The 15,290-nt window shown below is 40.3% G+C and overlaps 1 protein-coding gene across 14 annotated transcripts in view; it reads left to right on the top strand.

Moving 5' to 3' along the window:
- The window catches only part of TBC1D1 (TBC1 domain family member 1), a 120,911-nt gene that overhangs the window by 17,748 nt on the left and 87,873 nt on the right, over positions 1–15,290 (top strand). For 3 of the 14 annotated variants that reach the window (XM_068943208.1, XM_068943205.1, XM_009673360.2), the window contains exon 1: positions 9,992–10,118. The exons of 10 other annotated variants lie outside the window; for them this stretch is intronic. In XM_068943208.1, the coding sequence (XP_068799309.1) occupies positions 10,053–10,118 (66 nt within the window). In that variant the 5' untranslated portion in view covers positions 9,992–10,052. Of the gene's footprint in view, positions 1–9,936; positions 10,119–15,290 lie in introns of those variants that run through there. One more of the 14 variants, XM_068943206.1, reaches the window with a different exon arrangement.

Here is a 15,290-nt window from a genome sequence, read left to right as displayed (position 1 = left end):
CTCAGCTTCTGATCGCCACATGGAAGAATCGTCTGTGCAATACCATTGCCGTTTCCTGGCTTGAAGTCGGAGATAACATCATAACAAGGAAGATGAAATGAATCACATAGTTTGTTAGTCAGAGAGGTGCCTGTTCCCATTTTAATGGTGGTTGCAACCTTAAAAATGGTATTTTCTTGTGATTTCCTCAGTCTGCTGAATCATGCAGAAAAAGGTATTTCTGCTACAGAATGGCTATTAAGAACTCTTAACCTTACCTCAACAGTATAATATTCTGTGTACAAAGACATTGTTTTAGGATTTTTCAACTTAAATAATATTGAAAGTAGCTCTGTCTTACTTAATCTGTTATGAGCACCTTTTTTAGAGCGAAAGGTCATGCCAAGATTATTCATTGTCCCTTTATTTTTTTGGGGGGGGATTACAGCAGAAATACTGAACAGTGGAGCTGAGGTTAAAAAATAATTAACAAACTTTTGATGACCGCTTTTGACTACTAACTGTTCCTTTAGTCTGATGCTGGTGGTTTATGAAGTTCATCACAAGTAGTGGAATGGATAGGCTGTAATATTCAAGCATGCTCCAGTGTTGCAGTACAGTTCTCTTCAGAAATTTCCCTTTCACATGGAGAGGAAGTATTATCTCCATCGTACAGACTGGGAAACGGAGTACCAAGAGATTGAGACCAAAAAAAATGTAGGTGCCAGTGTCTGACAGTGCAGCATTCAGAACCCATGCCTAATCTCGTAGGATGTCTCACACTTAACACTTATGTTTTTCATCAGTAAAAGTCCCTAGATATGTGCAATTAATGTGCGTGACCAGAGCTCATTCTGTCTTGGAAGGATGAAGTGGTTCCAGGCCTATCTTCCCTCTGTTTGGCAAAGACTCCTGAATCTCCTGTGACTGATTTGATGACACTGAGCATAGAACAGCCATGTAACCTAGTGACTGGAGCATTTTTGCGGGAAGAGGCAGACTTAGCCTGCCCAGGGGGGCTAAAACTCTCCCGCTACCCCATCGGAAGAGACTGCCCTAGCTTCCATGGTTGAGTTACGCTGAGGGGCATTGCATATCCTTCCTGTTATAGAGGCAAAAACCAATAGTGTCAGAGATTGAAAACACGTACCTAGAATAGTCACTCAGAAGAAGGGAATCATTCTAGTCTGTTCTCTTCAGGAGCACGTATGAAACTTGCAGTAGTGCTGAGAATTTGAGCTTGATCTTCTGAGTTGCAGGCAATGTCTTAAAGATTCTTTTTTATCTCTCTTTAGAAGGCAAAACTGAGTTACTGCAAAGCCAGTGTGTTACCAGCCACCTCTGCTTTTGTTGCTTTTTTCACATTGTTGGAGGTTGTCTGCAGGCTTTGGGGGACTTTCCTGCAGAATATTTCGCTTTTCTAGGTGCAGCAGATCTCTGTGCCATTTCGCATACCTCTGGGCGTGGAAACTTTTGTGTTGCTTGTGCTGAAAATCTCACTGAAGCTTTCCACACACTTCAGCAGGTTCAGTGTGCTTGGGCCATAACATTACAGGCACAGTGACTGAAAAAAGCCTTTGGCTTGATTCAAGAACTATATTGTGTAAGAAAATATTTATGAGTTCTTAGTGTTAGAAATAATAATTGCACCATTGTGCAGTGAAATGCAATCATATATGGTATTGGAATATGGAAGCAAATGATTACAGGAGGAGACTAAGTATATATTCCATGTGCTTTGATTGAAGCTCTTCCATACTGCATTTGAAGATTTCATGTTCTGTGAAATCTGTCTGCAATGATTAAGGTGGAAGGGGAGGGAAGATGATGATAGAAGGGGAGAGAGCAAGGGAGTATATTAGACCAGATATATTTTACCTTTTTTCAAGCTTTCATAAGTTTTAATTTAAGCATAGGGATATAAAATTCGCGCATAGGATTCAAAGTGGCTGCTTGTGTCATCAGATTAAGTGCCTGCTTTTGCAGGCAACTGCAAAAGCATGTGAAAACAGTTTATTTGGAATAACTCTATGAATTATAGTAAGAATTGGGGCAGTAGGCCAGATTCTTCCTCTGCCTTGAATCATTTGCTCCATTCCACGCATGCAAAGACCATAAGCCTTTAGGTACTGAAGATGCATCCTCTACAAGTAAATTGTTGAATGGTATACGATATATACCGTATGCATGACATGTGAGTTTTGTGTTGCCTCCTTGAAACCTCCACCTTGTGATTCCACTTGTGTGGAAAGATCCTGAGGGCCTGTCAATATGTGGTCACATTTTAAAGTCCTGAGATAGAAATTATCTTTTTTTTTCCCCTTAGATCTTCTATGAATCACAGCTTAACTAATCTGATTCTTTACATATTTCCAAAGAGAAGCTTGATCTCTCAGCTGCAGTTCCATAACATCTTAACCTAGTCTGAGTCCAGGTTTTGGTGGTCCTGCACTCCCTTGGTCACTGACTCACACACCCTCACCTTCTCCCTTACTTACTTACAGTATCATGCTGTGGTATCACTCAATGAGCCAGTTCAGGGAAATGTAAATATTCCCAAAGGAAAAAGTGGTATATTTTCAATCAATTTAGCGTCCTGAACCTGACCACAGTACAATTTAATGAGCACTGTTGTCAGTGTCAGCGAGGAGCAAGGCCAGGCTGCTTTGGAGTAGGGAGAAGATGGGACTTCAGACCCCTGATATGATCAGTCTTAAACTTAAATGGAGTGCTAGTTCAAGAGTGAAGTCTGATGACAGAGGGAGGAGGTCCAATAGCTATCCTCTGACAAAAGAGGCAGTTCTGTTATTCTTTCTTTTCTCTTCTGATATATCCATTGGCATATACTCTCAGTGCTCCTCCTGTGCTGGCATCGGGGTTTGTCCAACTCTGCGCTGAGTTGCTTCAGGGGCTAAACTAGCTGAGAAAAACAACACTGGAAAAAAAAAAAGATTGTTTCTGCTCTGAACCAGCTCAGTGGTTGATCACTTTAGATGTTCTGTCAAATTCCAAGTTGACACAAACTTGGAATCTAAAATGATCGCATAAAGAAAGTTATTTATTTGGGACAGTTTGTTCCTAGTACTTCCACAGGCAGATGGGTAGAAATAGAGCACAGAACTTACTCCAAAGGGGTTGGGCTGTGTAGCAGGAACCCTAATGTTGTTTATTTGCATAGTGAAATGGATGTACAAAGTAGGATTGTGAGTGTGGAGGTGCACCGGTAGACTTGCAGACTTAATTGCTCTCTGTACAGGTAACCTAGAGCGACTTATGCATTGGAAGAGTCATAGGCTTTAAAGTCTACCTTCCTGGCATGTGTGGGAGGAAATCACTGTGTACCTGCCCAGTGAGTCCACCAATGGAGTAGCCTTGCTCTGAAATGAAAAGGCATAAACCAGCAGAGAGATTCTCCCCATGCTGTATATATCTTCTCAGTCTTGTCTCTGCTGCTGTTACAGGCCTGCCGATTGGGATGGAGAGCTTTTAATCCATTTCCATAACGTACACGTATTTGTCTTAAAGTTACTAGTAAACCTTCCTCTGAAGGGTTGAATGTGTTGTGAAAGACTCATATGACAACCTCTTTGTTTTTGTGGCTGTAACTTCACTCCGGCACTAATTTTCTGATACTAATCCTGTTTAATGCCTTTTCTCAGCTGGGCTCAGTTTTTTTGCTTTGCTCAGCAGTGCCCTCACCAGGAAACAAGTTAACCCTCTGTGACCAACTTCTAAAACCTTGCCAGAGTTTTGGTGATGTTGCAGTCTTCAAATTTGATTGAAATACTTAGAATAGCTTAGTATGGAAGATGAATGTGGAAAATTTTACAGTTTTTCTGGATCCACGCAGTTCTCAAAATGTAAAATATAGGTCCTCAGGTGAGAGGCTATATTTATCCAGGTTTTACTCCAGCACTACTCATGTTAGGTTCCCCAGCTTCACAACGGTGCCGGTAACAGCACACGTGAACAGCAGAGTTGCTCAGCTCACCTTAACTGTAGAGTAGCAAGTTTGACTTCTGCAAAGACATTGGATGCAATATGGGTGAAAGCAACTGCATGTAAGTGTGTCCTAGTCTCCTTGCAGCCTCAGCAAGCAGAAAGTTCTGGGCCAAAAAAAAAAAAAAAAAGAGGAGAAAAAAAAAAAGTATGAGTTGTGCCTGGGCAGAAGTTCTGAGTGACGAAGGGTATATGTCCAGAACCCTAGGTTGCATCTGCACATACAGAATTAACAGTTCATAAAATACTGTTTGATTGACTTCAACATTGAATATTAAGCTGAATGTGCGATACTACAAAGAGGAATAATTGATAAAGGAAGTCCATTGCATTTTCTGCAGTTACCCTTTGCTGTGGCTTAGTAAAGTTAATTTAAGACTAGGGGACATTTGGAAGAATGCTGCCCTATTGAACTCCAAACACAAGTCAGAAAATCTAGTCTGTTTTTAGTAGACAGTTTTTATTTTTCATTTAATTAATGGTCTTATGGAAGTTAAAGTATGTACAGCTGTGATGTTTTAAAATTATTTTTGTGGATATAGTACAGTGATAGTTATTTATAATTTAAAATAGAAAAGCATATATTTTAGAGGGGGAAAAAAACTGCCTTGGCAAAGGACAGTTTTCATAAAAATTAGTCATGTCTAATACAGTGTTAGTTTTCGTGGCACATAGTACAGTAACATACTAAGAACAATGCAATTTGGTGGAAAAAATAACATTTAGAGCATTTACAATCTGTTTTAAACATGTGGGAAGATAACGTTGCTCAAATATATGAAAAACCAAAGGCCATAGCAGTCATGTAACTCAGTGCAAGCAATCTGTTGAGACAGACTCAAGAGTGGTTCTTGTATGAATCAGATTGCAGGGCTGGGCCCTGTATCTGTAATTTTTTTTTCCTCAAGTCCAGTAAAAATAAAACCTTTCTATTTTCTGTTTCACAAGTTTCTCTGAAAAACTTGATTTTTTTTTTAGCTGTCTTGGAGATGCAGTAATTCTAGGTATATGTTAATGTTCAGGCAATTATATTTTCTTTTTTTCAGATTCTAAAATGGCCCTAATGAGCAGAGCCTTGCACATTAAAACACGAAGCCAATTAATAAATAATAATAATAATGAGTAAATCATTTTCCTAAAATAGCTCCCTACGTTCCATGCAATTGGCTTTTCTTTTAGAGTTTTGCTTGTATTGGGCTGACATTTATGCTGTGCCCTCAAGGTCATTAGATGGGGGCTCTCTGGTTGTACTGGAACAGAAACGCAAAGCAGAGGAGGCATATATAACTGCTGTATTTACTTAAGCAGCGCAATCTCCCATCCTGTTATATGTCAAAGTGAATAACAGTTACAAATTGTTATCGTAAAGTCAGTGCTTTCCCTTGCCTGCTGTGGGCACGGTTGTTCTATATTGCTGTTTTTTTACCCTCTCTGTGGACGCCAAGTTATGTAAAGGGCTGTGGGAAAAATTTTTCCTAAAGAATGATTTGTGTGACTGGACAAATATAGGCTTAAATGGATATGTGTATCTGCCCTAAAGGTTGACTATCGAGGATCTGATATAAGGATTGAGTGGATAATGCCAGTTTATACTTGGTTTGTCCTTTGTATGAAACTACTGATTGATGCGTATTTCTCCTTTCTTTCCCACCCTACCCCCAACTTTTCCCAGAGTGACGTTTACTGAGATCTATAGCTGGTCATGCTGACTTTTGCTAAGCATAGTCTCCCCATGTAACTGAATGCTTTCAGTTTTCAAATTTCTTGTTTCAGCCTTAAAACAAAAAAAAAACCTGCTAGTTTCACACATGCATAATGAGCAGAATGTGGTTAAAAGTTATGGTCTTCCTAATCATGATATACTATGACTTGTTGAGTTGCTTTGTTGCTTGTACGCTGTGTTTATAATTGTAATGTAATGAACTTTCACCGGAAGAGAGAATAAAAGATGAAATTCGTAATTTGCTTGATCTGAGATTTCTGTAGCTCTGTCACATTCAGCACAATAGTAAAAGTTTAGCACAAAAGTAAAGCTAATATTTGGTGAAGTGTTTTGCATCTAAACCTGAGGCTAATTAAAATAGACATGTTTCTTTGAGAGCCTAAAAAGTAAACTGTATATAAATCTTACTTCTGAGGCTTTGATCCTGAAAACGTATATGCACTTTTAAGGTCAGGCGAGTTCCATTAAAGGCAACTGAAATACTTGCAAAAGTGACATTGAGCACACTTGTAGACACTTACTTGGTTAGCATTTAAAATATCAGATATATTACTCTACTTGTAGTTTTTTTCTTCAGATATGTTTCCAATGACAGCTGAGTTTTTTCATAGAGGGAAAAAGATATCCAATTTCTGTAGTTAATTCCTTCAGAATGATTTTAGTGAAACAGAAGCCCTTTTAAAATGAGATAAAAAGAGTAACTATAATGTATTAGCCTATTCAGGGTGATTAACATGGTGGATTCAACAGTGCTACTAGGAGAAACAGTTCAGGTTTATTTCTTTAATTGAAAATGCAAGTGAAAGTACCACATATGCCTAAGAAGCAATAATGTACTAAACTCTTAAGAAGAGCAAAGCTTCATTCATCACTTTTACTTTGCTGCTGACTGCTAAAATCCAGTTCCAATGTGCTTCTGCTGGTGCAAATAGCATCGGTCCCTGCAGAGATCTTTAACTGAAATTGAACTCCGAGGCATTTCTAGAAGTTGTGTCAAGAAGTCAGGGCCTCTTTCGTTTGCCCTTCAGTCCTGCTATGACACCTGCATTTTTCTGGTCTAGTGCCCATTTCAGAATGGCCCAATAGTGGATAATGACCTACTCAAATGAGGCACTCTGATTTCCAGAGCAGGACTGAGATTTAAGAGAGGAAGCAATTGATTCTGTGGAGCACCGTACAGCATTTCTGGTAGTAAAACTTCCTTATGTAGTCAGGCCCTTAGGATTTCTGCAGGAAGTGAACTTGGCTGTTCTTAAGAGGTATTAGACATTGAACTGGGTAATGCTTTTTTCCCACTCTCTTCACAACAGTTTGCAGATTCATCATGGCCTAAGATGAAGTGTTTAAGTGCCACTTAGTGGCTGTCCGGAGCAAATGTAAGATACTGAGACATCTGTGAGTTTTGACCTGTACTCCTATTGCTTTCCACCAGCAGGGGAATTCCTCGCCTCATCTTAGAGTTACTGAAGGCTTGATCTAAGTCTGGCTGGTATCAATCCAAATACTCTGGTGGGCTTTAGATAAGAATTTATTTACCATGAATTCCATTTCTTTTTTTTTTTCCAAATTGTCCTTTTCAAGTTCTGTTTAGGTTCTGCTTGTGTTCTGTTTGACAATAAACACTTGTAAAAGGATTGTAATGCGTTGATATTTTGCTGTGCTGTGAACTTGCACAGGAAGCCAACGGTAGGTAAGTGCTATCTGTAGTACGAAAATGCTAGTGTTCCTGGAGTTGCTAAGAAAGTACAGTTTATTCTTAGGCATTAACATGGTCAAAACAAGAAGTGCTTAACTAGCATAAGTGTTTGGCATCAGCTGGCATTCTGGGATGTCTCAGTTCCCCTCAGCGGGATATCTGATAGGTGTGAGAATGTGTTAGTTCTCAGTCATGATACGATATGCTTGTATCTGGACACCTGGCCCTAAGGACCAAATATTCTCTTCTAGAAATTTGCAAGACTTCATAGTATTATTTACATGTATGTTTATTAACTGTCCATAATGAACTAGCTGTAACCCTAGGAGAACAAACATCGGAGTGTGTGTACTGCACTCGTGGATTGTGAGCAGCTTTCCTTGTGGCTGGTGGGAGGCTTTCAGTGGGAACTCTACAGGTAGCTTCTGTACTATGCAGAAGTACAGTACTGTTTAAAGTTCTTCCTTTAAAATGAAGGTTTTTGTTTCGGGTTTTTTTTCCTCTGTAGAAGCTTTTCAGTTTTGGTGTTTTAATAGAATATCCATATGCAATGGATTGCATAGCAGGGTTGCAAGAGTCAGAAAAGTTCCCAGGATCCTCAAATAAACAAGAACTGTACCTATAAATCAGAAACCTGTGCCTATGTTTTGTTTAAGTTACAGAATACAGACCAGCAAGGTCTCAAGATAAATCTCTTCACACAACTTGAGTCTGTGGACGTCCAACAAGCCATGTAAAAGCTGTATACGTGACAGATTTTCCTTATCCAAATACCCTCCTCGTTCTCACTCTCATGCACGCATGCACAAGCGTCTCGGTCTATTCAAAAAGTCTTGATGCCAGCTTGAGATAGCTCAGCTGCACCTGAATTTGCCTTCCAGGAGGCAGTCTCAACTGGAGTTTAGTCCACAATGAAAGACTTTTTTTTTTTAAGCTCTTACTGTTTGGTTGTACATTACAGCTTTTTGCGTGTTAAAAACAAACTGGGGAAATTAATTAAAGCTAGTGTGCATTTTATTCATAAACCTATTCTAACTGAAACCAACAAGAGACGAAGAATTTATAATATGAGCCAACAAGAGACGAAGAATTTATTATATGCCGAGGTAAAATACCCTTCTCAGCTAACTTCCAAGGTTCACTTATTACTAATTTGAGTCTTTGTGCCTGTGAACACATTGAAATATGTTCAAACTCATGAGGTTTCGGTGGTATCTGAATTCCTCCATGTTTCGAATTAAGTTGTGTTGCTTTCCTCCTCCGGTGCCTCCGTGGTAGGCAGATGTTGCCGTTGTTGTAAAGGCAGGATGGGATTGCCTGAGTGAAGAGTTCTGCCGTGTGCAGGCTGTTCTGGAACGCCACAATTCCACGCTGCTACTGCGAAATACCCGGGGGGGAAAGAAATGGCAGAATCACCCCTTAATTATTTGATTGTAACTTCATATATTTATTTATTTCAGTAGTGTGCCACATGGGAAATAATATTCTATGCTTTCTTCATGAAAAGATGTTTTCCGGAAGACATTTCTTGAATTTTACCTATTCCAGAAGCCTTGTACCACTCACGTAGGTGTGAAACAACACATCTGTCCAGGCGTTCTCAGTCCTAAGAAATGGTTAAAGAAACCTGTGCAGAATGAATCCGTATTGTCTGTGTGGCTTCATGGTCGCGGGGTAGCTGATTCAGCTTGTTAAGTGGTCCATTGTCTTAGCAGAGGAGCGGAAGTGCAGTCAGCACATGTGGCAGAAACATGCAGTGTGTCTTACAGTAATATATCCTTGAGCCCTTTGAAGTGATTCAGCTCTGTCAAAACCACAGAAGATCAATGGGGCAAATCCTGTTCCTATATTTTGAAAGTCTGTATTTTGTATTATAGTTCACAAATATTTTTCAATGTATGCTTAGAAGTCAAACAAAATTTGCTTAAAATACCAAGATGTATGTAGGGTGTTGTTTGCACTGAAGCCAGGAACTGCAAACTTCTGAATGAAAAACTAACGGAGGTGTGGGAAAACAGCGTTTTCAGATTGGTAGAGCAGCTCTTGGTTTTAAAGTTGTTCTGCTGCCGTTTTGTGGCCTTTGCTGTTATCAAAAGACAGTATGTCTTAGCCAAAGATATATATATATATATATATATATAAAAGCTCGAGAAAAAAAGAGTCCACGCTGTTGCCTAAGATACATTAAGTGTATCTTAAACTCTGAGAGGAGTATAGGAAGGGGAGAGGTGAGAAACGGTAAGTGAAACGCCTGTGTTAGGGAACATTGCTGATTCAATTTTTCACTCAAAATACTTGAGAAGGAATAAAATCAACAGCACAACAGTGCAACATAAAAGTTACAGATAATTTAATAAAAAGGCAGATTTACATACATCATGCAAAATTATTGTACATATAGATTGTGATATTAATAAGCTTCCAGTGGTATTCTGAATGCCACATTGCACAGGAAATGTCTACAGAAGCACTGTGCTGCAAACTGTAATCAAATGGAAAGGCTGGCGATGGGAAGGAGGTGCGGAGCGTGGGCTGGGCTGCGCTGCTGAGCACGCTTCTTAATTGGTGGCAACGGGCCACTGGGCTTCTCCAGAGCCTGCTGTGACTCTCGCGCTGAGGCTTGTCTCAGAGGACTGGAACAGGGAGGCTTATGATATGAGGGCAACGTTGCAGAAGTTAAAATTTTTTCAGCTTGATCCTGGAAAAGAGCAGGAAAATATGGTATTTGTTTTTTCGTTTTGTTACCTACCTTTAAGATATAGAAAGGATTTAGTAGAAACTTAGTCCGTGATTTTAGTGGGGGCAGGACTGGATCCTTTACAAATGAACAGCCTTTACACCCGCATGCTCATCATAGGTATATTGCAATAGCAGTGTTGCATTGTAGGCAAATTCTGGAGCCTATACCTACACGAGATGTAAACCTGAACTGTTAGTTTTTACTCTTATTTCCCAGCAAAGCTAAGAATATTATGATTTTATGAGGGGGAAAAAATGGTTAATGCTGAAGTTCTGTTCAAACTATTGATTTTTCTTATTTAGTATGAAGTGGATCTTGCTTTAGAATATCTGAACTAAAGTAAATTTATAGTAAAATCTGTGTACTGTCTATGGGGATTGTTATTGAATTTACAGTTAGGCGAAATTAATGTGTATTTTGTGTATGTCAGTGCTATTAGATTTATAATGTTGTAGAAAATTGAGAAGACAGGCTGCTTTACGTGGCAGTCCATACTGTGGAGCTGTGGATGCTTTCCTAGTCTCCTACTGTTGCAACTAAAGTACACGAAATATTATGCTTAGGGCAGTGGAACTGTTTTCATGTTTATAGTTAATCATGTTAAAAAAGAGTCGGGTTCTTACTCCATAAAACTACATGTACAAAATTTTTTATTTTATATTATTCATTACTAGAGTGTTGCAGATAAAGTGCATGTGGGCATCTTAACCAATGTGAAGACCCATATAATGGAAATAGGGATTTGTAATAATGTATCATTCATGGCACATGGGGAATAGATAAATTTTATAATTATGTTTTGATTTTAACCAGTCAAATGAGATACAGTCTTTTTTGTCCTTCGTATTTTCTAGACTGCTTTTGTTGCTTCACTTACCCATTACTGGAAGTAGAAGTGCTTAGTATATTAACTTTTTTCCAGTGTGAGGTAGTGCTTCTCCTCAAAGGAAATGAGAAATATTTTTGAAGAAAGTATCTTTCTTTCTAGCTAAGTAACTTGCTTTAACCGCATAAGGTTCAAGATCAAGGAAGACTTTATTTGTAACACTTAATTGTGCTCCAGAATGCCCTTCCTAAAAGGTGAGAGATGTTCTGCTGCTTGTGGGAGCCCTTGGTGCCTGCCTGGGGGAGCCCCCCAAGGGGAGAGGGGCGCTGGGGAGGAAGGGGAGGGCGGGAAAGCGAGAACAGGAAGCTGGTGTGAGGGGAATGTGGCTCCTGTTGCTGTGATTTTCCCCAGTGCCAGACAATGTTATCTGCATCCTTCATGTCCTGTTGTCAGAGGGATTTTAAAAATAAACGATCGGGCATCATGTTTCATGGTATATCCAGTGGTGTAGGGGTGGTGGCCGAGGCTGCACCCACCTGGCTCCCAGTCATGCTCATGCTCCAGTCTCTCTGCCTCTCCCTGAGCTCCCAGCAGCTCCAAGAGCTCAGCGACTTGTCCCCCAGCTTGATCACAGTGAGGGGGCCAACAAATCCATGGAGAGAACAGGAGATTTCCAGTTGTTTCAATGGCAGCTGAGACCTGATGAGCTTAAGTGCTCAAACTGCGTCTTTCTCACTGCACCTGGGGAGCATCTGTCCCTGTTTTTCAGCTGTTCCCTGCTGCTGTAGCCTGCTTGCTTCCTCCACCTGTGCTCCTCTCTTCCTGCCCCAGTTTCATGGCTGCCAGAAACCCCTCCATCACACAGCAGAATAAATGCTTGGACCCTTTGACATCTCTTTGTGCATAGCGGGAAATTGCCACAATTTCCTCTGTTGCTTACTCCCCACGTTGTCTATGGCATTTTCTTGCCTCCAACCTCACAAGCGATCTCTTCTCCAGATTGCTTGACTTGTCTACAGATTCAGGCAGTGTTTTTATGCTTGTTTATATGAGATATGGTCACGACTGGATCACTTGGTTGTGTACATTTGATCAAGGTCAAATGCGGCCATATGATCATACCTCAGCTGCATTAGTCAGAACCCATGGCAAAGCTCCTGAGAGCTTTATGATTTTTTGCCGTCTGCGGGAAGACAGAAGATGTACAATGCAGCATAAAGCTTGCCAATCCAAAGTTTATTCATCAATGTTTTTAAAACGTTGCAGTGGCAGAGTGAGCTCAGACCAATAATCATTTTGTGTTGTATGGCCTAAATGTTCATGAACTGGTTTATGAACTAGGACCCTAAAGCTAGTTTGCGTTTATTGTTGAACTATAGCCTTGGTATCCTCTTTCTTACTCTGTATGTTGCCTTTCTTCTGTACCTGAAGATCTTGGATACCTTTGGTATGTCTCCTGTTTCTTGGTCAGATATCATATATCTAAAGTGTCCTCTTATTGGTGTCTCCTCCTCTGGCTAGCTTCAGGTACTAAGAGTAAAGCTACTTTTATCTGATTTTAGATTCTCTGTAACATTTATCCTCAGTGGGTCCCTTATGGGATGAGGAGCCCTTGGCAGTATTTGCGCTAGTCCTTGTTCGGTGAAGGATTTCCTCAAACTCCTCCCCCTCTGAAATTTCTGAATCAAATGCTAAGAGCTGATCCATTCTACTCAAGAAACCTGAGTGGTCAGCCCAGCCTCTGCTGTCCCCAGAACTGCCCACCACAAGGCATAGGAAAAACAATCCAGCATAGCAAAACAATCCATTTTCTTTAGATAGGTCTTTCTTAAGAAAAAAGAACCTCTCAACCCTACTTTTTTGCCCCAAACAGGCCATCAGGAAGAATCTTAAGATAACGGTAACAACTAGGAAAGCTACGTAAACCTCATGATGGGTGTTATCATCTAACTCTCTCATGACCTCACTCCAGTTGATCTTTCCTTCCCTGGGGCCCAGCACTTGCCCAAGGAGGACTTTGCTCTGTTATCTGCAGCACAGAGCGACCTTAGGCTGTTTGCATTTCTCTCCTACCAGGTGTGGGATCACCTGTCCCTCACAATTCCTTCCTCCAAGATCCCGAATGAAAGCTCTGTTCTGCTCTGATACTCTCTAGGGGAGAGAATGGATACGGCTGTTTAGGAAGAGGAAAGTTAACCTCCTGCCAGCACCTACCTTTTGTTCCTGAGCAGGAAATGCTAATGTCGCTTGAATCAGGGCATTTTAGCAGTTATAAATTTTGTAGCTGAGAAGCTAATCATATAAAGGAGCTAAGCCTGCAGCAATAGTTAGAAAGTATGTGAAACCCTTCCATTGCTGAAGTTGTTGCCTAGTCCTCTGGGGAGGAGTCCTTCTCTCCTGCCTGTCTGCTAGGAGAGGAGCGAATTGCGTGTTATCTCTGGGCCGTGGCCCAAGGTCTTGCCTTTTTCATGTTGGCTACTGGTTAGCAGATAGCTGCAACACTGTAGTCTATGCTCTTCACCTTGCTAACAGTACAAAAGAAGATTAAACCTGAAACGCTGTCGTTTTCGTTTCCGCTAAGTATCTGAAAATCGTCAAGGAGTCCTGCCATTTTCTTCAGTGAGAGCTGGATGTTGCCTTTAGCCTGTATGTGCAGCCTAGGCCAGTGGCCCCTGTGTTTGCACTGGTGTAAGCAGACAGCCACTGCTGCTAGTGCTTAGCTGGCTGGTCTTACTGTTTCCTCTTTTCAGTGGGCTGAGGCACATCTTGTTTGGTAAGACAGTCTGGGTTTATGATTAATCTTTTATTTTATCATATTTGAAAAAAAAAAGAAGAGGGATTTGTTTACACTGTGGCCAAAAAGAATAACAAAGCTTACTCTTTTCTTCACCATAGCATCTTTTCAAAACCCAGCTAGTCAGGCTTGCTCATGTCTTTGGATAGGTTGAAAGCAAGAGGGAAGTCTGTTCTCTTCACTGCTCTCTCCCTTCAGTGGATACAGATGAATCCCTTGTCTCATCTTCCATGTGTAGAGGTGGCATAAAAGTCTGAGGGTTCTGTAAACAGAGACTTTTGTTTTGGTTTCTTTTCGTCTAGGTATATATAAGAACTAAAATGTGAAAAGGTTGACTGTAGTCTCCTTCCTTCTTAATATGTTCTTACAAATGCTATATTTTAATGCAGAGAGCTTTGTGTGAGGAAAATAATGGGGAGATTTGTGTTTGCGTAAATTTGTGAAAGACATCTGTAAAACTGAAAGAGTGTTTTTCTGAGTATGTAAGCTCTAAGTTGTGGCTTTGAAGTATTTTAATTGCTACTATTTAAAAAATAGCCACAAAGAGCTTGCTAATATTTTCCATGATAACATGGAAGAGTTCATAGGAATGAGGATTTTGTTTTGTTTTTTATTTTGTTTTTAAATATCATAAGCTTGGATAATAGGGTGTGAAGTGCTACTTATTTTTTATGCAATAAAAATGTCATTGCCTGGCCCTGAATTTTTCCATTTACCTAAAATGGATATATACTACATTTGGAGAGACAGTTATTTGCACAAGCCAAACTTAAAATAGAAAAATATAGAGGTTCCATTTTTAGAAAGTTGAACATCCTGAAAAATGAATGCAGTTATTGTTCCTACTGCATTACTGAAACTGTCTTTTTTGGAAGGTGGGCAAAACAGTAACCTTTTCATTTATGCTGAAGAGTTTTGCACGTTTTCAAACATTTTGATATCTGCACACTTAAGCCTAGGTGCCGGCTGTTTCTCAAATACCAGTGAATGTACCCACTCCTTCCTACTTCAAGGCTGGCAAACACCATCTCTATTTTACAGATTAACTAAAGTAGAGAAGGTGGCTAAGTAGCTTCCCCCAAAACAAGTTAACAGCAGGAGATGGAAGTCGTTCCCTGTTAGTCAAACTCCCAGTTCAGTGTCTTCACCACAAGATGACTCTCCCTCCCAGTACTGTAGCCTGTAGAAGGTTTCAGAGGGCATATAAAAATCATACAAATATCACTTGTATGCAGCAGGTTGAGAAGCTGATGTAGAGTGAAGTGACACCCTGGGGATAGCTCTTTTGAGTCAGCTGCAGTTGGGGCTAGCAGCCAGGTCTCTTGACTGATGGCAGGGTTTGGTGGAGACCCAGAGGATATGTGTACTGTTAGTTTAAAATTGCAGAAGGGTGCCAGTCCGGAAGGGAGAGCTGGAAAAACTCCCGTGGAGGCAGATCTCCTCAGAGAACGGGGCAGAAAAAATTGTTTAGAAATAATGCTGTTCACATGCAGCACTAGAGAAATGTAACTCTAATGCTGCCACCAAATAGTA

Source organism: Struthio camelus, chromosome 4 (genome assembly GCF_040807025.1).
Source record: "Struthio camelus isolate bStrCam1 chromosome 4, bStrCam1.hap1, whole genome shotgun sequence".
NCBI lineage: Eukaryota > Metazoa > Chordata > Aves > Struthioniformes > Struthionidae > Struthio > Struthio camelus.
This window is presented reverse-complemented; position numbering and strand designations above follow the sequence as displayed.